Source organism: Sus scrofa, chromosome 13 (assembly GCF_054392235.1).
Source record: "Sus scrofa isolate SSC_HxYL_T2T_F1_AM1 chromosome 13, Sscrofa_HxYL_maternal_Yorkshire_Landrace_v2.0, whole genome shotgun sequence".
Lineage (NCBI taxonomy): Eukaryota > Metazoa > Chordata > Mammalia > Artiodactyla > Suidae > Sus > Sus scrofa.
The window spans coordinates 149,843,451-149,869,020 of record NC_139395.1 but is presented as its reverse complement, the minus strand read 5'-3'; the positions used below and the strand labels follow the sequence as shown (position 1 = coordinate 149,869,020).

The window sequence follows — 25,570 nt, the reverse complement described above, 5'->3', positions numbered from 1 at the left end:
TTGGTGAAATGAGGGTTGCTGGGCCACCCTGGCTTCAAGTTCATTGGTAAGCACCTAAATCCTGCTGACAGGAACTATGGAGGTGACTTACAAGCTATCTGCAGATTGGGAAAAGAATGTCATTAATTTTTTACACAGATCAGTGGTTTTTACTCCACTATTTTTCTTTCTTTATGCCTGTTCATGTAAAGAAGAAAACATTCACACACCAAAATGAAAACAAAGGAAATGTTTCTTCTGAGAAGTGGTGATGACAACAAGCCCAATTTAGACATCCAAGCCAGAAAAGGTACTGCCTCTGAAGACTGTCCAGGCCAAGCTGCTGAAGCCTACCACCATCTCTACAACCACCAGTCTTTTGACCATAAGTGTTAAACTCAGAAGGAAAGAAAGAGAAATTTTAAGAATTAGATTACATTATACTTGATAATGATTAAGGAGCAAAAAGAGATACTGAATTATATACAAGTATGTATAGTTCTTTAAATCTTACAATTATTTGATATTGTTCTATGAATACAGATATATCTAGTGTTTAAACTATTATCCTGAAGAGATATATTCTGGTTAGAGAAAGTACTAAATGACTAGGAAAATAAGTTAAAATTCAGTTATCCACTTCTTTAGGAAGCAGGGTTATTCAATCAGGCCAACCAGAGTCTAAGCACCGCCTAGTGGCTCCTTCCTCAAATTACAAGAAAAGTGCTTCAGAGTCATTAACACAGCATCTAGGTTTCTCCTTGCAAAGCCCAAACTATTTAATTAGAGAAAGGACTGCATATTTTTCTACATCTGGCCATAGATGAAATGTACCCTCAGGCAGTAAGAAATTTTTTTTTTTTTTTTTTGTCTTTTTGTTGTTGTTGCTATCTCTTGGGCCACTTCCGCGGCATATGGAGGTTCCCAGGCTAGGGGTTGAATCGGAGCTGTAGCCACCGGCCTACGCCAGAGCCACAGCAACGCGGGATCCGAGCCGCGTCTGCAACCTACACCACAGCTCACGGCAACGCCGGATCGTCGTTAACCCACTGAGCAAGGGCAGGGACCGAACCCGCGACCTCATGGTTCCTAGTCGGATTCGTTAACCACTGCACCACGACGGGAACTCCCAGAAATTTTTTTATTTTTATTTTCTTTTTGCTTTTTAGGGCTGCACCCTCGGCATATGGAGGCTCCCAGGCTAGGGGTTCAATCGGAGCTATGGCTGCCGGCCTACACCACAGCTCACAGCAATGCTGGATCCTTAACCCAATGAGTGAGGCCAGGGATCGAACCAGCAACCTCACGGTTCCTATTCAGATTCGTTTCCGCTGGGCCATGCCAGGAACTCCAGTAAGAAATTTTAAATTCATCTAGTATGTTCATTTATAGCTAGACAGAATGATTTAATCATGTTTTTTTTTTTTCCTTTCTCTATCTTATGACCTATGATATCTTAAAAATGTTACTTGCCAAGGGAGAGACTGATCTTCCCAGGGATAACCAACACTTTATTTTTTCTTTCTGTGGAAGTCCCTGGGCCAGGGCTCAAAACTGCACCACGGCAGTAACAATGCTGGATCCCTCTAGGCCACCAAGGAACTCATTCTGGGATTATTTTTTGACAAGCTAAGCAAAGGATACTAGAACAGAGGATCTCTAAGGACTCAACCCTGCCCTACCACCCCACCCTGTTTCGTAACATATTTGCTTCTTTCTGCCTCTCTTGCTGGTACCACCACCCTGTTCACCAGACACACACAACCCGACCAGACTCTTTCTCACTCTTACCTTGCCAAGCTAACCTAGGTAAGCCACTGGCCAGAGGCGACAGGAAGAGATAAGGGGAGGACAGAGAGGAGAAAGGCAGGGCAGGGAGTCTGGCAGTGTTGGTCTGGGTAGAGGGTCAGAGGTGGCTCACACCCTGGTTCACACGTGGGCCCAATGCCACGTTCTGGTGGGCACTTATTCCCTGGGTCTGTGTCGGGTCTTCCTCTAGGGTGATTAGCTCGGGCCAGCCGGACTTTACCCCATAGATTTCCTAGAAAAGGGTCCTCACAGACCCACTCCTGCTGGAGCTCAAGTCCCAGGCTGGATAAAGAAGGCAGCACATGAGTTACTTGCACTAGCTAACTGGCTTCTGGTGACCTGTTCTCAGGCCACGGCATGACACAGCTTCTCTTTAAGTCCCTCTGGAGACCATCCAACCCTGAGAGAAGGAAGACAGCCTACCAGATGAGCTGGAGGCATCTCTTACTCCATAGTGATTAGGAGATTTCTGTTTTAGTGTCCCCAGCACTAGCGGGAGACCCTGGCAAGCAGGCACTCAATAAATACCTAGTGAGCTAGGCTGACTCCTCACGCCATCTCCCAGCTGGGCATGCTGGATCCTGCCGTACTTCAGACCTCGCGCCAATGTCTATTAGCCACCTTTCCCTGTCTCTGGCTGCCTGATTTCTCCTGCCAGCTTCTTCTTCCTGACACCCAGGTCTGTCCCAGTCTTCTCTGTCCAGTGATTGATGGAGACAAGCACAGAATCAAAGGTCATTAGTCTTCCATTCCTCTCCCTCTGGCACCAGCTGCTCCTTAGCTTTCCAGCCCCATGTTTCACAAAGAGCTGACTCGATGGGGTTTTAGTGTGAAATCTGCTTTATCCAATCACTGAAAATGCACTGTATTTAGCGCTCACCGTGTGACAGGCACTGGGCCAGATCCTTCAGCATTCGGCATAAGAACCCTGAAAATCAGGTATGCTTACCCCATCTCACAGTTGTCCAAGGACTCAGCATGTCTACCAGCACTATCAGAGTTTGGAACTCAGGTCCCCAGGTTCAAGTCCACCATTAAACCACACTGCATATCAATGAAGTGCCTGGGCACAGAGGCTCCTGGAACTCCACAGGTTCAGCAGGTCCTCAAACACCTACACACACACATGCACATTGCCAAACCACTGCAGACCCATCTAGGCCTAGAAAGCAGCCCATCTTCCTCAAAAGACTGTCCACCTTGCAGAGTGTTTTGGGCAAGGGAATCACTCAGGTCTTCCACCTGACCTCACTGGGCTGAGTCATACTTTTATTTGCCAACTGAACCCTCTAATCATTCATATCACTGCTTGATGGACCAAAAACATGCTCCCCTCCTTAGTTTTATTATCAGCCAACATTTACAGAATGCTGACTATGAACTGAGCACTATACCAAATATTTACATGAATTAGCTCTGGTAATCTTCGTGATTCTCTAGGGTAGGTTCTACCATCGTAGTCATTTTATAGGCAAGAATACAAAGACTTAGCCAGACTAAGAAACTTGTCCCAAGTCACAAAGAGTTAGAGCCGAGAACCCAGGCAGCACCATTCACCCTCAGATCTACAGCCTCACCTCAGTGGACCCCCTTGTTCCTGACCAACAAACACACACAGAGCTACCCCATCTGGTCCTGAGGCGAGCAAACTCAAACCAGGAATCCATTCATTCCCCCTCTTCACCCTGACTCACGAGCACCCCCACTCTTCCCACATCTCCTAAGAGCTACTTCCCAAGAAAAGAGCAGACATGAACCCAAGCGTTTGGAGTATCACCTCCGGCCTGTCCTCCCACTGGGCACGGACTTCTTAGTACCGTGTTCTTCGGGTCTCAAAGCTCTTAGGACAATTCCTAACTTCCAGGCCTGGAGCAAAGGGAGAGAAGAGTTCGTGGGAAACTCCTGGAGGGCCAGCCAGAAAGAAGGAGCTCGCTTCAATGCCACGTGGCAAGTGCAGTGACAGGCTTGCTGCCAGAGCAGGGGAAGCCAGTCGGATGATGGGGGTGGGGGAGGCCAAGGTAAGGAAGTTTGACCTGAATTCTGAAGGCAGTAAGAAGCCATTGGAAAGCCTTCAGCAGAGGAGTCAAATGCACAGATTTGTGCTTCACAAAAGGATCACTTTAGAGAGATGTGGAGAAAGAAGTTAGGAAGGGATGCATAATCCAGTCGAGAAATGATATGTTGGACAAGACAGTGCCAGGGAGTCAGGAGAAAAGGGATGGATTTCAAAGATGTCTAGAAATGAACACCAAAGGCCTTGACATTGAATACTGCCTTAGCCCTCGATGGTCCAAGACGGAGGGAGAGGGAGGAGACGCAGAGAACCCTCTCTTAGGGCACGCATGGCAGTTTAACTTGCACTGTGGTTCTCTGTTGCTTGTTCATTCGGTTAGTCAGCGACCATTTACTGACCACTTAAATGCCAGGCACTGCCTTGGGTGCTTGGAGGGTTCCAGTGACAAAGCAGCTGAGGGAGAGATATCAGCAAAGACCAGCATAAGGGAAGGATACAACAAGCACAGAGCCAGGAGAACAGGGACCTTTGGCTGGAAGGTGGAGTACAAAGAGTAAGACGCAAGGGACCAAGCTCGAAACCTAGGCTGGGTCAGGGCCTAGGCTAAGGAGTTTCAGCTCTGGGTAGGGGACCTGGGGAACCACTGAAGGTTTTAAACAGAGAAGAGAAGATCACAGCTGAGCCTTAACAGATCCCTCTCACAGAGTGAACCAAGGGCTTTCTTTTCGGAACCCCTGGAGACAAAGGCCTCATGTTTTCCATTTTTTCATGCTTAACATGGGACTTGTTACTTAGGAAGTTTTCTATAAACATATGTTAGGTGCATAAACATGTACAGTCTTGCACAGCCAAAGAAAATGCATGGCAAGTATGATGAGAGACTGGTCAAGCTAAATAAAATATCAAATGAAACTAAATTAAGGTTTCTCTAAGGGTCCTCAACCACACTAAAAACATTGCCTTTTCACCCAGGAGCAAACAGCTCTGGGCAAGCATTCTGAAATATCTTTGAAAAGCTATTCCGAGTCTCCAGTCACTCATTTCTAAGCAGTTTGAATACTTCCCAGGTAGGTGTAAGAAGCTCAGTACTGGCTGCAGGATTCAGCTCCAGGCTGGCCAGAGCAAAGGGAAGCAGTACCTCTTGCTGAGCACACAGCAACTGCCAGCCATCATGCTGCATTTTCATGTGTATCCTTGCACTTGAAGAAAGGGTAACTAGTCAGTCTGGATTTCCCCTTCAGTCCTGAGCCCTATCTGCCTTGCCAGCCTCTGGCTTTTGTCTCAGGACCCGTGGGTTTTGGATCCTGCTCTCCTGCTATTGTGTGAGGCCATGAGTTGATTCTCTCCCCTTTTGGGGGGCTCACTCCCCCAGTTATAATGCCAGAAATCCTTCCTGCCCCTTTCTACAAAGATGAGAGAAATCCAAGGGACAGTGAAAACTTCAAGGTTGAATGATCATTATACAGCAAAGACCCTGGGTGTAAGCAGCTTCTTGATAAACACCTAAGTAAGGTTGGTTGGTTTGTTTTTAAGGGTGTAACTCTCTATTTCTGGGGAAAGCCACTTCAACTCCATACCTGAACTGAATATTTATTATAACAAATGATCAACAGTGAGAGGATAAAAAAAGAAAAAACAAAGCCTGCAGATATCAGGGAATCCAGAAATCTATTTGGTTTTAGCATATATGACTTTTTCAGAAATAAGTTCACCTACTTACATTGGTTTGATTCACTATGGGGAGGGGAGGGATGGGCTGGCGGCTTGGGATGGAAATGTTGTAAAATTAGGTTGTGATGATGGTTGTACAACTATAAATTTAATAAAATTCATTGAGTTAAAAAAAAAAAAGTTCAGATTATCCAAATCCTCACTCTTGTTCATGGAAAGCCTCCATGGGTGGGGTGGGGTGGAAGAAGGGTGGGGAGTGACCAGGATTTAAATCCACTACAAATACCAAAGATGATTTTTAGCACATAGACGGTTAGGAATTGGCTGTAATATTTTCTTGATTAAACTGGAATACCAAAATAAACTTCTGAGATCATTACTTTTAAAATAGCCCACTGTATAAGTTTCCATCGTGGCTCAGTGGTTGACGAGCCCGACTAGTATCCATGAGGATACGGGTTCAATCCCTGGCCTTACTCAGTGGGTTAAGGATCTGGCGTTGCTGTGAGCTGTGATGTAGGTCACAGACGCGGCTCAGATCTGGCATTGCTGTGGCTGTGCTGTAGGCCGGCAGCTATGGCTCCGATTCGACCCCTAACCTGGGAACCTCCATATGCCACCGGTACAGCCTTAAAAAGACAAAAGACATGAATGAATGAATGAATGAAATCGGTGCACTGTAATGCTTCCAGTCAGCTTCCTGTCTGGTGACCCTTTGCTCACAGACCCCCACACCACCCAGGCCTACCTGCTGGGCTGCTTCGTGGAAGAGTTCCTGCACTTGAGACATCTGGGCCCTTCTCCTGGAAACGGGGGTCCTGGTGGTCTGGGTGCAGTGAGTCCTCTGGAAGGTAAGCACACCATCGGTCAGGCTGGCTCCTCCCTCCTCAGCCCTTATCACCCATCCTTCCTCTCAACCAGACAAGGCCCTGGCTGAGGAAAGGCCATTGTTCTGCTTCATCTGGAAACATCCCCTTCCCTCTTGGGTACCCAAATAGATGCCACTCATCCTTCAGAACCTCCCAGAGCTCAAACTTTGCTGTTCTTTTAAAGCCACAGCACCCGCCCCCCACACTTCTCTCTCTTTTTCTCTGAGCTCCTTCAATATGGGAGTCAGAGCCAACTGCCTAGCTGCCAAGCCTTTGAGGACAGTTTTCCACTCCTCTCCGTCCCGGACAGGCTCAGTGGAACTAGCTGCAGGTGGTGAAAGGACCTGGAGACTTACTGAGACCCATTCCGGAGCCAGAGCCCTGACCCCTCGCGTCTGGGTCAGGGCTGGAACCCGCGTCCCTCTGGCGCCCCCACTAACGTGAACCCCACACAGCGCAGCGCACGTCCCCTCCATCCTGTGACCCACAGTACCAAGCTCTCAGGAACCCCTGGCCCCGGCGGAGAAGCTCGTGTCCCAGGGGAAGGCGGGGGGGGGGGGGGTCTACCTGAGCAGGGAGTGGGCGAAGGTGACTCAGGCCGGCCCGCCGCCGAGTACGGAACAGAGCTCCCCGGGAAGAGAAGCCGCCCTGAGACGCCCCCTGCACACTCCCCACCCACCCACGCGCCCGCCCGCCGCTTGGCGTCTGCCCTCACCTGTTCCCGGGACGCCAGTTCCTAGCGCTGGGCCCGCCCCGTCCCCGCCCCGCCGCCACGTGGCTGACCAGGTGTCGGCTGCGCGGAGCCCAGCTGGCCCGCTGACGAGGCGTTCCGCCCGGGCTCCGGCCGCCCCGCCGGGAGTCTCGGATCCAGGTAGAGAGGGAGTGGGCTGCAGACACTTCCCCTCCCCAAGGGTGGTACCCGCACAGCCCACGCCGCCCAGAAGGGCTCCCAGAAGGGGACCGCAGTCTTAACAGGGGTAGGGACTGGCGGGGGGCCCCGAATCAGGGGAGGATCTGCCAATTCTCAGACTTAAACAGCCGCTGCTACCACCGCCTCCGACGGACGACTCGTTCACCGCACCTCACTGAGGTGCCCAACCCTGGGACTGGGAGGATAGAACGCGAGCCTAACTCACTGCAGCTCCTTCTAAGGACCTGCGCAGTAACACTGCACGCAGGAGTGAGAAAATCTGGGAAGCGGGGGAGCCCGCGGCTCCCACGGGTGCGCACCCCCTGGGCAGGTGCAGAAGCATCTGAACAAGAGACTGAGACTGCGCTCCAAGGATCCCTAAGTGCAGCGGCCACGCAACCAGGGGACCCTCAGACTCGCAGCAGTGTAATTCTTTTGCCAAGGAAGTGCCCTCCTGCATGCTGCGGGGTGGGAGGCACTACCCTGGTCACCTTCAGCAATTCCCAGAGCCGGCTTGGAGGAGTGGGGCATGAAGTAGGGTTTCCAGGGCTTCAGCTTGCCGGAAAAAAAAGACATTAACATACAGAGAGATCAAATTATCTCTATTTCCAATCTGGCATATTTCCTAAGCCTGAAATAACTTGCTAGGCCTCCATGTGGGCTTCTGAGAAACAGGAGGGCAGCTGGGAGTACTTCCCACGCCCACATGAGCCTTTGTGTGAAAATCCCTAAAAATAGAGGTTGTTCTTTTAAAAACAAAAGGGAAGGCAAACCCATGAGAACACTGACAGAGCCCCAATCTCTCCTGTTTCAGCAAAAGATTTTTTGGTCTTTTTGGTGGGGGGTGGGGCTGGAAATAGATATAAAATGTGCCATTTAAACTATTTTTAAGTGTATAGTTCAGTGGCATTAATTATATCCATCAGGTTATGCCACCATTATTGCTATTTCCAAAACTTTTTCATCATCCTAAACAGAGACTCTGTACCCACTAAAGCAGTAACTCCCCACTCCCCTCTACTCCCAGCAAGTGGTAACCTCTAACCTACTTTCTGTCTCTATGAATGTGCTTCTTCAAGATACTTCATATAAGTGAAATCAGACAATATTTGTCCTTTTTACATATGGCTTATTTCACTTAGCATCGTGTCCTCAAAGTTCATCTGTGTTGTGGCATGTGTCAGAACTTCATTCCCAGCAAAGAAGTGTTTAATAACCCATCTCTGTAAGAAGATAACTTACAGATTAGCCACCTGTGAACAAAGGATGGATGATAGGTGGGCGTATTATTGGAATCCACTGTATATCCATATATCACATCTGTACGGAGAGTAGCGCCTTCATTATTCACTTTGGGTCACACATAACACTTTGGGATTTTTGTTTTTTTTGTTTTTTTTTGTTTTTTTTTTTGCCTCAAGTTGGTTTCCTGTTTGCTAACACCTTCTGATACACCTCCCTCAAAATGTCAATGTGAACTTTGAAGAATCCACATTCAAGTCCATATCAGCCGGAGCTAAAAACATTAAAGGAAATCCACCCCCTCTGTTCATAACCACCTACTTCCTGTCACTCATCATTTTCTAAATAAATGGAAAGTTCCCTTTGAAGCTTATAAGCATCGTCTTCACCTAAGAACAAACGTTTCTTTTCTTCATTTTAAGGCTAGGGAAACTTGTCCATTTGCAAAGAAAAAAGTGTATCCTGCCTAGTGTAAATTTATCTTATAATAATGATACGAAATGTAACAATAAAAAAGATACAAAATGTAAAAAAAAAACCTCCTATTTGCATTGAGAAGTAGTATCCTATATACTCTTTGAACAGAACAATTCCATTTTTAAGATACCTAGTATGACCCAGTATAAGGAGGTTCATTGAATCATTAATTTGCAATAGTTTTTTTTTTTAATTTAACACCTTAAATGTCCACCAATAGAAGACTGATTAAATAAGTCATGGTACCACTATACTACGACAACTAGCATTAGAAAGAATTAGGTTTTTTTATATATACTAATGTGGAACTGTTTATCACATAGTAATGAGTAAAAACAAGTTGTGGAATAATGTGTATAGTTAATTTTTTTAAATAGTGCATATAGTAGGAAAAATGCACATCAATCTGTTAAGAGTGGTTATCTCTAGGGAGAGGGATTGAGATAGTAAAGTGGGCGAGGAAATCCAGTTTGGTGTACAAATTCTGGATTTTTATTGAATTTTTTTTTCTTACAATGAGCACATGTTATTTTTGGAATCTGAAAAAAATGAGTAAGAAAATTAAAAGACAAACAATGTGGGCAGATTGCATTTTCCAAAGATAAGTGCAACTAACATATTCCATCCCATATGCTCTTCCTGCAATATGACATTGACATTCCTTCAAAAAGAGATGGGAGTCTATGTTCCCTCCCCCTGAGCCTGAATGGACCTTTGTAAGTGCCTCAGCCAATAGGAGAAATGGAAGAAGTGCCACCACTTGACTTCCTAGATTAGATCACAAAGGCAACTGGAAGTCCATCTGGCTTCCTTGCTCACAGAGCACTTACCCTGGGAATTCAGCCACCATGTTATGAGGAAGCCCAGGCCACATGAGGAAGCCACATGTTCCCACCAATAGCCAGCATCAACTGCCAGACACAGGAGTGAAACAAGCCTTCAAATGATGTTTCAAGGTCCCAGCCTTAGATTTTTCCAGCTGGGTCCCAGACACTGCAGAGTAAAGCTAAGCTGCCCTTACTGTGCTCTGTCTAAATTCCTGACCATAGAAACCATGAGAGATAATAAATTAGTAGCAGCAGCAGCAGCAGTAGCAGTAGTAGTAGTGGTGGTGGTGGTAGTATTTTGGCTGCATCCACAGCATGTAGAAGTTCCTGGACCAGGGATTGAGTCTGAGGCATAGCAGTGGCAATGCTCAGTCCTTTAACTACTAGGCCACTAGAGAATTCCACATCATTATTGAGTTTGTTTTGGCCAGCCCACAGCATATGGAGTTCCTGGGCCAGGCATCAGATCAGAGCTGCACTTGTCACCTGTGCCACAGCTGTGGCAACACTGGTTCCTTTAACCCACTATGCCTGGCCCAGGATTGGACCTGTGTCCTGGCACTGCCGAGATGCTGCTGATCCCGTTGCACTAGAGCTGAAACTCCCAAATCATGATTGTTCTAAGCCACTATATTTGGAGTGATTTGTTATTCAGCAATAGATAGCAAATACATAATGCACCTCACCAAGATAAAAAATATCTTGTTTCCTTTCGCAGTATTTTTATTCATTTCAAGTTGAGTTTACTGTTAATGTAGTACATTATATTTAAAAAAATCATAACGTTATTCTTAAACTCACCTTTTTTTCTATTCAGGAAATACCTCCAACTGAAGCCCATAATAGTGAAGTTGTTGCTCTGTGGGTCTTACCCTGCACAGCTGCAGACAGAAGATCCTTCATATCATTCCTTTTCAGTGGCCAGTGCTAAGGATTGCCTTCTGTGTAAAGGCTGGAGAAGAAACCCTGTCTTGGAAAATGACCTCATTTGTCAGAAAATCTGAACCCTGGGGAGGGAGGGATCAGAGCTTGGACAAAATCAGCCAAAACAGAAATGTGAAAATATCAAATTGAAATATAAATATGTATAATTACAAAAACATATCTCACAGCCTATGCCCTAGAAGCAGAATAATAAAAGCCACAAAAGGTGGGTCAGCTAGTCTGATGGTCTTCTCCCCAGGCTGTACTTATAGTCACCTAGGTGTGGTTTCAGAAAATACTCAAGTCTGGGCTGGGGCCTGGGCATCAATATTTTCTTTAAACTCCTCAAGTGATTCTAAGGTACAGCCAAGGTTGAAAACTATGGAATTTCTAGCTCAATTGTTTCCACTGTTTGTGGGTGGCGTGGGGGTTTGTTTTTTTCCCCTCCTCTAATATACCTGAGAGAAACAGAGTTCTCATCATGGCTCGGTGGTAATGAACCTGGCTAGTATCCATGTCGTGATCCCTGGCCTCACTCAGTGGATGCTGGTGAGCTGTGGTGTAGGTCACAGATGTGGCTGAGATCCCATAGCTGTGGCTGTGGTGTAGGCTGATGGCTATAGCTCTGTTTAACCCCTAGCCTGGGAACTTCCACATGCCATGAGTGTGGCCCTAAAAAGAGAGGAAGGAATGAAGGAAGGAAGGAAGGAAGGAAGGAAGGAAGGAAGGAAGGAAGGAAGGAAGGAAGGAAGGAAGGAAGGAAGGGAAAGAAAATACACAAGAGAGAGAGCATACATCCTGTCCACAGTGGTGTCTTACTCCAGGTATAATCTTCAAGGACAAGAAGAAGGAGTGAAATATGTCACTCAGAGAACACAGGTAACTTACTATATATACATAATTTTTTCTTTTCTTGGTCATTATGATGCACCTCCCTAGGGCTTGCCTGCTACCTAAAAAATCAGAGATATTCTGTATACACTCCGAAAAGTTTGCTGGCTCTGAGGGTGGAGTCAGGATTTGAACCTAAACCAGGTTTAGTTCTAATAGCAGGCTTTCTCCCCTACACAGCTTCTCTAATCCAGGTGAAGAGATAAGACAGAAAAAGATGTTCCTTCTTCCTGAAGTTTCGATTGCATTCCCAAGACCCTCAGATGCAAAAAGGAAGTCTGTCAGAAGGACTGTCAGATGTTACTGGGAGTTGGAAGGGGGTCCCTCAGGAGATGCAAATCTGACTGAGGCACTAGCCCCTCACACAGCCTGAGAGCCCTCCCTTCCCTGAGAGGAAGGGACATGACCCCAGGAAGACTGGTCTTTCTCTGGATTCTCTAGTTGGGCTGAATGGAGAGGGAGGAGCCACCACTGTCCTGTTGTCAGGTGTCCCCAGCTCCTGTTGAACAGGTTTCTCCTCCAGGATCTAAGCTATTTGTTGACTCTAGGGGTTTGCCCTCAGACAGGAGAAAGGCATTCTCCCTCTATCAGCCACCTGGCCTCTGGCGTGAGCCAGGACCTGGTGAGACCATGAGAAAACACAGGATGCAGAAAACTGAACAGGGTCCAGTTTATTTTACAGATGACAGCAGCGTCCCTACTGAACTGTGACAACAGCGTGATTAGCACTCAGCCTTTGCTGAAATATCATATATGGAAGAGCCCATGACAGACCTTCAAGAGTCTCGAGAAGAAAAGTCAGGTCTCAATTTGAGTCTTAGGATTTCCCATCATGGCTCAGTGGTTAGCGAACCAGACTAGCATCCATGAGAACACGGGTTTGATCCCTGGCCTTGCTTGTGGGTTAAGGATCCAGCATTGCCATGATCGGATAGGTCACAGATGAGGCTCGGATCCAGTGTTGCTGTGGCAGCTGGTGTAGGCCAGCAGGTACAGCTCCAATTCGACCCCTAGCGCGGGAACCTCCATATGCCGGGGGTACGGCCTTAAAAAGACAAATAATAATAATAATAATAATAATAATAATAATAATAAATTTGAGTCTTAGATCTTCATTTCCACTATGTGACCTTGTCCAAGGTCTTTCATGTGTCTGATCCTCAGTGTCCCCCTTTGCAGCAGAGTTAATGATAAGACTTGTCAAACCTACCTGGCAGAGTTGTTATGAACAATCTAGAATTTGCTAGGAATTGAAATCAAACTCAGCCATCTGGTGTTTTCAAATCCACTTTCTTTCCTCCCATTTTGAAATTCGCATGGCCAGTTTTCTGATACCACAGCTGCTGTCCAGAGAGCCTCAAACTCCCTGGCAGTACTTCATCTATACCACCTGCGAGCTCTCTGTGCACCCTCAAATGTAACTCACAGGGCCTGGATGGCCTCTTTCAACCATATTCACCAGACATGTGTTGATCACCCAACACTATGCCTAACACTGATACAAAATGGGGAGCTAGATGGCTCTGGATGGGCTGGAAATCAAATTCCCACACTTGGAGTTCCCGTCGTGGTTCAGCGGAATCAAATCTGACTAGCATCCATAAGGACGCAGGTTTGATCCCTGGCCTGGCTCAGTGGGTTAAAGATCTGGCATTGCCATGAGCTGTGGCGTAGGTTGCAGATGTGGCTTGGATCCTGCATTGCTGTGGCTGTGGTATAGGCTGGCGGCTACAGCTCCGATTGGACCCCTAGCCTGGGAACTTCCATATGTTATGGGTGTGGCCCCAAAAAGACAAACAAACAAACAAACACCCAAATTCCATTCTAGGAAAAAAAAAATGTACAGGGTGATTGATCCAAGACTCTGAAATGGCTGTGGGGGAGGATACTTGTAACCTGATCAGGTAGAACAGGATAAGTTTTCCTGAGAAAGTGAGGCTGGGGCTGGACTCAGGGTTGGGAGGTTAACAGAGAAAACTGTTTTGTGGCAGAAGGGGTCATGACCAAATATGAGAGGGTGAAAGCAGTTGAGTAGGGAAAGAGCAGAAGATGAGAGGGTCACCATGGGGGAGGCTGTGGCTCGGGGCAGCAGACAACCTGATGTGTGGTCAAGGTAAGGAGCTTAGCAGCTGAGACACTTCTGAAGGTTTCATGCATGCTTGTTATCTGGAGAAAGCACTGGAGGCCATCAAGACTCATTGTGCAAAAACTTTCAGGAGTCTGGGCAAGACTTGAGGGTGGCTTGGGCTGTGGCAGTGGTAAAGGGGGAGGGTTCAAAAGGATTTGAGAAATAGTCACAAGTCTGCCTCCATGAGTTGCCAATCTGGTTGATCAGATGATAGAACATTTATTGAGCCACATCCAGCAGTGAGTAAGGTCATTGGCCACACATGTGGACATAGTTCTCTTTTGCTCTTCCCTTGCTCCTATGCTATTGTGGTGAGGAAAGGGCTAGGACCCAGGGGCTCTTGATGAAGTCCTGGCTGTCCTGTTCTTTACTCTTCTCCCACATTGAGATAGTCACATCTCTCTGCTGCCTAAGGGTTGTAAAGAGCCAAGGAGAAAATGGCTCCAGAGGCCTGTGGTCCTGGCCACATACTCTAGCCGGTTTCTACATGAGGGTAAGCATCATCTTAATGCTATCAAATCTCCACCACCATTTCTAATACCTTCACTACTAATGCCTCTTTTACCCCATAATGTTGTTCACTCCTTCACTCATGTATCTGCTTATATACGAGGCATGATTCTACAGATCTGTGAACAAAATGCCTTCAAGGAGCCCATAAACTAATCTAGGAGACCCACAACATTTTCCTGAAGGACCATTAGCTTTTGGTTCTCCTGAAATATTAATACTAGGAAGCACTTAAGATAAATGAACCTAACTTGTATGAAAGGCTAGGTACCACATTCCATCAGTCAGCTGTTTCTGGTTGATACATACCTGTCACCGCACATACCAAACAGCCATTAAGAAGGAGGAAAACAAAGGAGCTAGCAGAGGATAAAGAGAGCGGGTGAAAGAGAAATAAATAAAGGTGAGCTAGCAGGCCCACCACACCCACTCAGACATGCGTCCCTTCCTCCTGCCTGGGGAAGCTCCACCCTCACTGTCCACGGCTTTGCTTTTGCCTCATGGGCAGTCAGGTCTCTGTTCACAATTAACTAATACCTTGGGATGAAAAAGTTCAGTATATTCTTGCTTTTGTAGGATGATGTTTCTGCCTTTATCCCCCCTCTGCAAACCTACTGTGTTTCTTTCACAGCAATATATAGCATTCTCCAGAACGTCCTATCCCTTCCAAACTCTCTGATAATGTAATCCTAAACTTACCAAAACATCCGTCCTTCCACCTAATTATTCCTTGCTGGTCAATTGAATCCAGACAGAGAGATCCTCTCCTATCTTCTTTTTGATTTTTTCAAAGACGGTATTGTCAGCAAGTCAGGAATTCATTTATGTGTTGCTTTACATGAAATGAAGCCTCCAACACTTGTCCAACTCTGCTCTATATTGCCTTCGTGCCACTTCTAAAACCTGAACTAGGAAATATTTGTGCCTTTATAATTTACTACTTAACTCAAATGATTTGATAGTCACAATTCTCATAGGAATTTTTATTATGCCCATTTTACAGATGAAAAAACTGAGACTTGTACAATGCTATACCGATAGATCCAGGTAGAGCCAGAACTTGAAAGTCTTAAGTCCCTTGCTCATTTCACTGCTCCTTATCCGCCCATGTGGAGTATTACCAAACTATGCCCCTGCTGTTTCACAGTCATCCTCAGCAAAACTGCACACAGCTTAAAGCTGTCCCATGCAGTGCTGCTTATGCCTCCTTTGACTGCCTTCATCTGCTCTCAAATCATGAGGGCCAACTCCAGAAACTTCATAGGACGAGGCTGGAGTCCTGAGTTGTTCTGAATGCCTTTACTCGTTGTGTCCTCTAACATTTAATTTCATGCTCTAGCAACCAGTCTTAACCCTCATACATTCATTGAGAAAAGTTACACAACAGTGCTGGAGTTCCCATAAAGAAACAAATTGGAAGGTGAAAGGTAAATTTTACAGTGGCCTCAACACCTTGAAGGACACAGTTAAGGAAAAGAGGACATCAGATAATTAGGGGCTAGTGGAAGTTACCTGACATGAAGAGTGTGATACTCACGGTCTGGCAATACCGACCAGGAGTGTCATTTCACTGGATTTAAAAGAGTATCAATACTGTTCCATGAAGACAGTGCTCCAATGACTAAAAGCACTGGTTCCCCTACTTCCAGGAAAGAACCCTCCAGCATCCATTTCCGACATCCAAAGAGGCATAGGTGGTCCTCTAGTGCATTTTTACCCTCAGGTTCATGAATCCCTACAGGAAATTAATTTCCCATTTCTGTAACAGGTTGATTCCTTCTGAACAAAGCCTACTTACACCTCATTTTCACAGCTCAGGTCTGAATCCTATTCATGAGTTACTTAATTAGGGGGCGATTTTTAACAATGTTCTCTACTTCCACTGTATTTGTCTGTATATATTTTCTATCTTCTGTAACCAATTTTCTAAAATTGTCTAGAAAACTATCTTAAAATTACAAACACTACTACTTACCCATTTGTTGAGGAATGACATATGAATTACTCAGCACAGCACCCAACACATAACACTGAGTATTTGCTTTAATAATCTAAAATACAATACTGTATCCAGCAATTGATACCATTTTACCTTGCAGATGCTCAAATAAAGATGGTAGTAGTCTCAACCATCTCTTATTTGCAGCTAGCACAATGCTGTTACTAAGCATGTGATCAATGCTGAATATTATGCCCCCACAAGTAAGGATTCAAATCAACAGCAAACACAATTACTATCACAGATAAAACATTCTTTGGCCCTCTTCGCCACCTTGACACAGGTATCATAGTTTCAGAATCTTATTAAGAATGGGAAAAGCTAGGGAAAATTAAGAAAGTTACAACATTAAAAGCTCATCTGGGAGTTCCCGTCGTGGCTCAGTGGTTAATGAATCCGACTAGGAATCATGAGGTTTCGGATTCGATCCCTGGCCTTGCTCAGTGGGTTAACGATCCGGCATTGCTGTGAGCTGTGGTGTAGGTTGCAGACGCGGCTTGGATGCCACGTTGCTATGGCTCTGGCGTAGGCTGGCAGCTACAGCTCCGATTAGACCCCTAGCCTGGGAACCTCCATATGCCGCAGGAGCGGCCCTAGCAAAGGCAAAACGACAAAAAAAAAAAAAAAAAAAAAAAAGCTCGTCTATATAAATGGGTAAATACGCAAAGGCTCAAATGTTCTCTATAATTCAAGTCCATTTCTAAACTTGAGTTGTCCCAGTAGTTTGAACACCACTTTGAAAATGTCATTCTCATTTGTAGCATCACATTTCACATCTCAGCTCTTTCCTATGTATATACATCTGCATGAGTGTGTTTGTAACATGTTTTACTATAAATGTCCTTTTGAAGCCATTTGAAAATGACAAAACTATGAGTCAAAATTTACCTTTAGTTCACTTAAAACTCTTCCACTCCATTGACTCTTTATCCATCAAAGGAATATATAATTTATTCCAATGCTATATCAGGTTCATCAAAGTGAGGAGAGGGGGAATTGCCAGCACTACGAAAAAAATTTTTTTAACTCTATCCAAACATACAGTCATAGAGATCTTCATGTGCCTTTTGTGCATGATAACTGTCAAAATAAGACTTAGTAACATAACATCAATTCAAGTGGCTTCAATTTTTCCTTGTAATCTTCAGAAGGTGGGAGAACTATCAGGTAGAATTGTCTCACCACCCTTCTTCCCTACCATTCCTCACCTTTCAAGAAAAACTCCAATCTAGGAAATGGATTAATAGACTATGGGTGGTATTACTACACATAATTGGTTAAAGCACCATCCTAATAAAGTCAGGGTCCTAGAATTAACCTCTGCAAAAGCCAATTAGTTTCCATTTATCCCAAGGATCCAGACCGCAGAAAGCTTTCTTATAATGGTCACAAAATAGGGAGGGGGGGCTGGCAGAGACAAATGGATGAAAACACATTTTCACTAATGGAAACAAAAATCCCACATATAGTGATAGGTTAACTAAACCTTAAAGAAATCTTAACTAAATCTATAAAGAAAAAAGATCACATATATCCTTAGCTCTGTGTTAAAACACATTTCAAGTCTAAATAGTGGATGGCAGTAATATTTGACTCCTACATTTTAGATCTACCTAATCAATAACATTCTATACAAAGCTATAGTAAAGGCCTTACTAATTGTTACCCAACTTCTGTTTTAACAAACTGCTAATTCCATACAAACATCCTTTTTCCTCCTTTTAATATTAATCTTACCACGCTTTTAAAATATTCACCATTAGTTATTTGATTAAGAATACTGTGAAAAATTCAGCTAGGAAATTATTCATAAAACTGTATTCTGTATTTTATTTTTCAAACAGCCAGTGTCCACATTTAAAATGCAGAATTTGCAAATATAAATTAGTCTAATAATTCAATTAAAAATAAAACAACTTCCTTTAGTATCACAATACATTAAATGGTATTATAAACTCCAAATGGCAAGGTTAACTGTATGACAATAGTGCCAGAAGCTGTGAAAGTCATTAACCCTCTTAATGAATAGGTCAGTTTAAAGAACATTTCTGTGTTCCATGATTACACATGAAACAAGCTTTCATTGTATTATAAAGGCTCAGCAATTCATTAATGGCATAATATGGGATCAAGCAAAATTTTATTTTTACAATGACAATAAAAAATGCATTTACACAACAACAAAAAGTCCTCCCAATTGTTTAAAAACAATCCTATTTGGAGGGCAAAATGTAGTTTAAAATATATTGACTTACCGAATTTCAATTGCCAGGCTGCTGACTACTGATGTGAGTTTGTATTTAAAAATATCACAAATATCTTTTAACAGTGAAAATTTCAATGTGATAAGTTTCATTGCAAAGCAATTTTCACCTGAGTAGACTTTGAAATTTAGTGCTCGTATATTTGGAGGGGAGATGGGGAAGGAAAGACCCACTTGTGTCAGATACTGAGTTTGCAGCTCTTTCACACTGATTTTCCAGAGGGCTGAAGAAACATCGGCTGTGACCTTCCTGGGACACATGATGCCCCTTTTCTCCTGTAAATCTGTTTTGGCATTTTAGAAATTCTCAGTATCTCTATTTCTTAGTTACCCATTCAAGCATAGCAACCCAATTCATTCAGTTCTATACAACAGTGTCTATATTATGTACATGTTTAATTAGCAATAGGAAATAGAAAATAAAATTTACAGTGATTGAGAAAGGTCAGAAAATAGGATAGGAAAAAGTAATACTGTATAATCAGAATATTCTATTATCCTACCAGTTTCGATGACAGGGTTTTTTTTTTATTAGTTGAAATACAAAGAAGGCATAGGGGATCCCAGGAAAATAACATTATATATCAGAAAATTCAACGTGCTCCACCATCAGGATTTCCATTACACATTTAATTTCTTCTGTACAATTTTTATAAACTTGTTTTCCTTTTCAAAATCATCAGATTTCCAGATTAAATTCAGCACTACACAGTATGCCCTTGAAGTAAAATGAGGTTACCTGCTTTATTTGGATACCAAGTTCCCTTCCAGACAGCATTAAAATAAAGACAAGTAAGACTACACAGATAAAATCCAGTATAATTCAAATCCAACAATGAAAAATTTCCCCCATATTGTTGCAAAATTCTTTCTACTGAAATGCTTTGCTACAATAATAAAAAGCATACATTACATATAAAAGATACCAGTGTACTAAAAAGTGACAGAAGTGGGACTAGCAAATCCTTCAAAGCACATTATATAAATGACTAGCATTTAAAAACATTTTTCCTATAAAATGTAGGTCATATACATTTATAAATTGGCGGTTTTATTTCTAAAGCAGTGATGTGTGTGTTCAAATAGTTAGCTGTTCTGTACAGTATAATATCTACTCAATTCAAACTACAATAGGTTTGTCTTTCTTTGTATTGAAGTTGAATAAATTCATCTGATCAGCTGAGAAATCAAGGTTGAAAAATAAGTATCTAAAAATCAAAGTAGAAAGTTGAGAATTATTGAAATGTAGCTATGAACTATGAAGAGAACTATTTCACAATGGAGCTGAAGTCACCTCAAAACTTATGGGCTTGAATCTAAAACAGAAACAAATATTAAAATTCAAAGCAAACCACAAAGTTAGATAGCAGTACAGAAGCAGGAAAAAAAAACACACCCCCTTCCTTCAGTGTGATGGGCACTAAGTTTTGCGGTCTTCCTCCATCTTGCAGAAGAGTGGTAAGGCCATTCAATGCTTAGTGAAAGTGAGTACAGATGAAGTCAGATTTAGCCTGTCTCCCCTGCAACTTCAATTATGCTGTGTAAACAGTGTTACGTTCCAATAGGAGGAACAATGGAATTTGCTTATAAAAACTGATTAAAGATAATCATTATTAAATGAAATAAAGATAATAACTCTGAAATGTTTTTAGAACTTTCCTGATGCTACTTGTAAAGTTAGCACTGCTATGTATTATTGCTTACATACAGTACAACATCATATGCCTTCTAACATAAAGCAGTACTGTGATTTGTTTGTACATATTTACAGATTCTTAAAAACAAGCTGTAAAAACATTACATACTTTCAGACAATACAAATTAGCACATTGGTACTCACTTCAAAACAAATGGAATGCATAACATTAATAAACATCATAAAGGAAGACTCACATAAAAGTCCTTGATTGTCAAGACACGTTTATATATAAACTCTAACTGTGCAGAATTAAAGATTCAATCATAGGTACATCCTTATTTGATGAACCATATTTACAGCATGGTATTGCATAAAAAAATAAAATAATGTTTACAGGGTTTTACTTTTTTATCCATTGGATTAAAGAAAGCAACAAACACAACAAGAAATGTTTGTCTGCTTTAGTTTGTTTCCTACCAAAGTTTAAGTGAAAAAAGGAAACATGGTTTTTATTTGCAGAATATAGCAAAAACAACTGGAAAATTATTTCCCTGAAATAAAGCAATTTGAAACGGAAAAAGTTTAAATTAAATTGCAGAGTCAAAAAGTTTCTCATTGATTATAATAGTGCTTCTTCAAGTAAATATACTGTGAAAAAAACAAGTTCTAGTTTAAAATGTTCTAAGAAATGTAGTTTTACAGTAATGCCTACTTTTAAAGTTTCCCGGCTTTTTTTTTTTTTTAAACAGCCCTTTTAAAAACCCAAATTAATAAAATGAAAGAAGTGGCAAAAGATCTAACCTAGCTGGCACTTTGCAAGTTTCTCTGGTCTGTGGAAATGAAAGCCTACCCTGAGCATAAAGCCTCTTTTGCCTCTCAAAACGAGAAAATTACCCCACCACTGACAGTCCTCAGCCAGAGCTAAAAGGATGGATTTCTATGGTACCAACTAGAAAACCTGCAAGTAGATCCAAAACATTTAAGAGCCACTTCAAATATTCTGAACCAAATGAAACGTGTGCAGTAAAGCACACACTTTTGAAGATGTTTAGGAGTCATTAATTACTTCATCTAATATGATCTCTTTCCAATCTTCAAACATGAGGACAGGTCCTAAGAAAGCACACCTCACCCATGTTTCACTAAACTTAAGGGCACAAGAGCCTGTTTTCTTCACCGAGAGAAAGGAAAAAAAAAAAATTGCAAAAGGTATCTTATATCCTCAATATTCTGATTTAAAGCAGCACAAAAGGCTACTTGCTTTCTCTCTTAATGCCCAGATAGAAATTAAGTAATTTTCTGAACCAAAGTAGGGAAACTCAAAATGCTGAGATGTTTATCATATAATGATAATACAAGGTAACTCTGGTAGGCATGTAGAATTTCACAGTAAGAGAGCAGTGACTATGCTTAAGTGGTAAGTCAGAATTATGCCGAAGTATCATTTATCTCAAAAATGCTTATAATGTGGTAGAAAAGTCTGCCATTATGTAGATGTAAAGAAATGTGTTGAACACAGGAATGCAACACCGGAACTTCTGCTTGCAGCAGAGCCACATTCTAAAAACTGCGCTGGTGATGGTAACACAAACAAAAAAAACCTTTCTTCTGCACAAAGTTCTCAACAGAGCAGAAATTCTGATCAGGCTTACAAACCCTCAAAACTCAGGAAATAAACGCCTACTATCATCCAATAGTAGTATGAGAAAAACACAAATGCCCACCTAAAGAGAGCGCAGTTCCACCGTTAACATCTCGCCTGAATGAAGCCTTCTTGAGGTTGTGATGTGTGACAAGACACACTATTCTTAAAGAGTCCGTAATGGCAGAACTTAAATATCTACTTCAAAGAAGTCTAAAATTCTTGAAAAATTTGGCAGCAAAAAAAAAGCTGTCAAATGGGAAAATCAGTATTTCAAGCAAAGTTTAATAACCAAAGTATAGAGGAAACCACATGAAACATAATTTATATTCCTTATCATAAAACACCGATATATTCAAAATAAATGTAAAAGATGGTAAGGGTGAATATTTCTTTGTTCTCTTTCTTTATGAGAACAGTCTTGGGTAACATTAAATTAAAGAAAAAATAATTTAAATGTATAACATTCTATTCTGAAACAAAGACTGCAGATCTAGAAGGCCAATAGAAAAGTTAAAATGGAAATTAACAATAAAGTTTCATCTTCCAAGGGTATTTATTTTAGGTTATCTCTGGTACTATATCAGTAGGTGCACTGTGACAAAGATAGATGGTGGAGATTTAAAATAAAAAAACCAAAAAGTTGGAACAAATTAAAGAGGATAATAAAATTAATATAACTACTGTTATTTTCCAAAAATTAAAATTGTCCAATGTGTAACTCAAATCATCATTCTTTAGAAAAGTATATATATAATATGTATATCTATAAAAGCACTATTTATTGTACCATGCTGTATTAAGACAAAGTATTAAAAAAAAAACATTCATGGTATAAGGATAAAGTCTGTAGTTTATTTAGATTTTGAAATGCAACAAAAAGTTTCCGATCACTCATCTAGCTGAAAAAGAAAATTGTAGTTACTAGAATTAGTAAACACTTTTGGTTTGTAAAATTGTAATGAGCAGTGTTCATTAAAAAGTAACTTAAGATAAAATAAGCAATTAAAATGCCCATTTCTTTAGTTTCTCTGGATACTGCTTAATTATCCAATCTATCAAGATTCTAGAAAGAGAAGGATTAAACCAGGTTTTACAGTTCCAAAGGTATTCAATTTCCTTTTATTGCCAAAAATTAAAAGTTTCAATTATGAGATGATTATGACACAACCATATCAAACCTAAAAATCTAATTATTTTTTACTTTGAGAAATCAAAAATACCAAATAGATTCTAAGTGCTCTATGTTAACTGAAGTGTATATGTAAAGTAAAATACAATTAAGCTTTAAAACGTGGAATATACATTTTGTGTAAGCATTATGTTCTTGGGAATGTAATCTACAGAATATCTTTTTACTAAACTTCAAAACCTTGATACCTGCACATGAAAAATCATAAAAAATATCTAGGTACAACTGTACAAAGAAACTGACACCAATACGCATACTTCCGTAGAGAAGTGAATGCTTCAACAGCTACGTATTTTGGTAACAGTTTTGAAAGTATGCATATCTTAAAAGTAATTAGGCTTTTAAATAGTGGAGTCTTAGACTATCAGGTTTTTATTACTTTTTTCCTCAAAAAAAAGTCAATATAATGCAAAATGAAAATCAAGGGTATATGGCATATTATTTTTTTTAAAAGGTGGTTTCTTGGTTTCTTTTTTCCCCCCCATAGGACACACTAATTTATTTAAGCCATAATCTCTTGACATTTAAACTTTTAAGTTCACGCTATCTGTAAAGTATACTCAGATTCCCTGCTGAAGTGCCATGACTACACTGAAAAACTCAGAAACAGTATGAGTAAATTTCACACAATTACTAATCTCCTAAGAATGTACAATGTTATCAGTTAGGAAACAATTGTGCGAAAGTCTTTTTTTTTTTTTTTTCCTTTTAAACTTGGTGTGGGTGGAATAGCAAGTTTCTGATCTAAAACAAGTAATGCATTGCTTCTATAAAGGTGACAACATGTAAGGCAGTTCAAAGAATGCTGACTAACCAAACAAAATGCAGTTATTGGATTATCTTGCTATTCACATCAGCTTAACTTGTTATAACGCATTGCTCTTAAATCTGTACAGCACTCCATTTTACACAAAGTAACCCCACTCTTGCTTAATCTGTTCTAAAGTGCCAGTATTATTTACACAATTTTTTTAGCCAAAAGTCTGGCCAGTTGTGGCATCAGGTGAGGATGTCATCCCAGCTCTATTATCATTTACATTCACCAAGGGAAATTCTGGAAATTCAGCACTTGTCCCTGGTCCCCGAAGGTTCACCTGTCCATTGGCAGTGCTAAACTGAGTAGCTATTCCAGCTCTGGATCCATGATATGGAGCACGGAAGGGCTGTTCAAAAGAGCTCATTTGGTAAGCTTGGTGGACAGGCTGAGCCTCAGCTTTCTTCTGAGAAGTCACTTGATCCAAAAAGTCCTGTGTTGATGTGGCAGAAGCATGGTTTGTCTCATCACCTGAAAAGGGAAATGAGTGCTGTGAATCACCAACTATTAGTCCAAAGTGGGACTTATCCGGAGTTGTTCTTAGTGGAGAATTCATTCCTGATCGAAAGCTATTGATGGGCATGGCTGCATAGACTTGCTTGTCTATGGAAGAGAATGCTGGCTGATTTGGAAGGGTCTGGTTATCAGTCACAAAGTTAAGGCTCGGGCTATTCAAATAGGCATCATTTTGGCTAGTTCTGTCCAAAGCCTGCTGCAGAAACTTTGAGTATTCCTGCAACATGTTGGCTTTATCTGATGAGGATGCTTGGGAGCTTGATCCAACATTCTCCGACTGGGTGACCTCAGGTACTTCTGAAGAATTTATTGATATGCTAGAAGTCACCTCAGTGTCTGCAACACTGAATGATATCTCATGCTGTCCATTAGCTTTATGGGAATAATGATCCAACAGAGTCTGCAGTACCTCATCTGGAATAACATTTTTGTCGTGATTACTCTTTATCTCCACATTCAGTGCCTGTGAATCTAATATGGATGCTGTGGTACTCTCATCAATGACACTTGCCACAGCTGCCTGTGTCACAGAAGGCTGAGAAGCTATGGTACCCACATTCAGCGCATACTCCCTACTGTTGTTACTTGCTGCTTGAAGGTATCGCTTCTTCTTCAGAAATTGCATGGCATCATCATAATTAGTGCTGCTGTGCACAGGTTTACTGGGCCCCTCTTGCAAATTGTCAACCTGGTCAATGTCAGCATTGCCTTCTGAGTCCAGTAAAGCTTGTTTGTCCACAAGTTCAAAAGCATACTTTGAAACTTTGCTCTCTTCATATGTGGATAAAGGCGAAATTGTTTGATTTTGCTCCAGTGGCTGTTTCAGACTTCTCTTACTATTAATTTTTTTGAGAACCAACTTAGGGGGATGTATTTCTCCTGATGCATCTTCCAAATGCGAGCCCCCAACCGAAGAATGTGGCATTTCAACAGCATACTCTGCTACCATATACTCGTCTTTTACTTTAGTACTTGAGGAGTAAAGAGGCAAGTAATCATTTTTGTCTTTCTTCAGGTCAGATTTGTCCAAAGAACTTTCTTTATCCATCCCAGACGATTTTTTCTCAGTTTTCTGCCTTTTCTTTTTTGGCAGTGAATTATCTTTTGGTGACGTAGAAAAGCCAGAATCTTCCTCGGATGTCAGAAGGCCACCTTTGATGGCACATCTGTTTAGTTTTTTGTCATGATTTTCATGGCACATACGTTTATGTTTCAATACACGATCCGTTCTGGAAAAATACTGTTGCATTCAAA

General features: G+C 42.0%; 2 protein-coding genes across 23 annotated transcripts in view; both read right to left on the bottom strand.

Annotated features, from left to right (window-relative positions):
- The window catches only part of SLC12A8 (solute carrier family 12 member 8), a 143,097-nt gene extending 136,011 nt beyond the window's left edge, over positions 1-7,086 (bottom strand). For 7 of the 13 annotated variants that reach the window (XM_021070217.2, XM_084990910.1, XM_084990906.1 and 4 more), the window contains exons 1-2: positions 6,910-7,086; positions 6,222-6,317 (exon numbers count right to left, since the gene is read on the bottom strand). In XM_021070217.2, the coding sequence (XP_020925876.1) occupies positions 6,222-6,263 (42 nt within the window). In that variant the 5' untranslated portion in view covers positions 6,264-6,317; positions 6,910-7,086. The remainder of the gene's footprint in view (positions 1-6,221; positions 6,318-6,909) is intronic. The other 6 variants (XM_021070218.2, XM_084990911.1, XM_084990907.1 and 3 more) reach the window with 1 other exon arrangement.
- A 10,967-nt stretch (positions 7,087-18,053) lies between these two features.
- Positions 18,054-25,570, bottom strand: part of ZNF148 (zinc finger protein 148) — a 125,049-nt gene continuing 117,532 nt past the window's right edge. For all 10 annotated transcript variants that reach the window (XM_021070208.2, XM_084990884.1, XM_021070215.2 and 7 more), the window contains one exon: positions 18,054-25,556. In XM_021070208.2, coding sequence (XP_020925867.1) covers positions 23,958-25,556 — 1,599 coding nt within the window. In that variant the 3' untranslated portion in view covers positions 18,054-23,957. The remainder of the gene's footprint in view (positions 25,557-25,570) is intronic.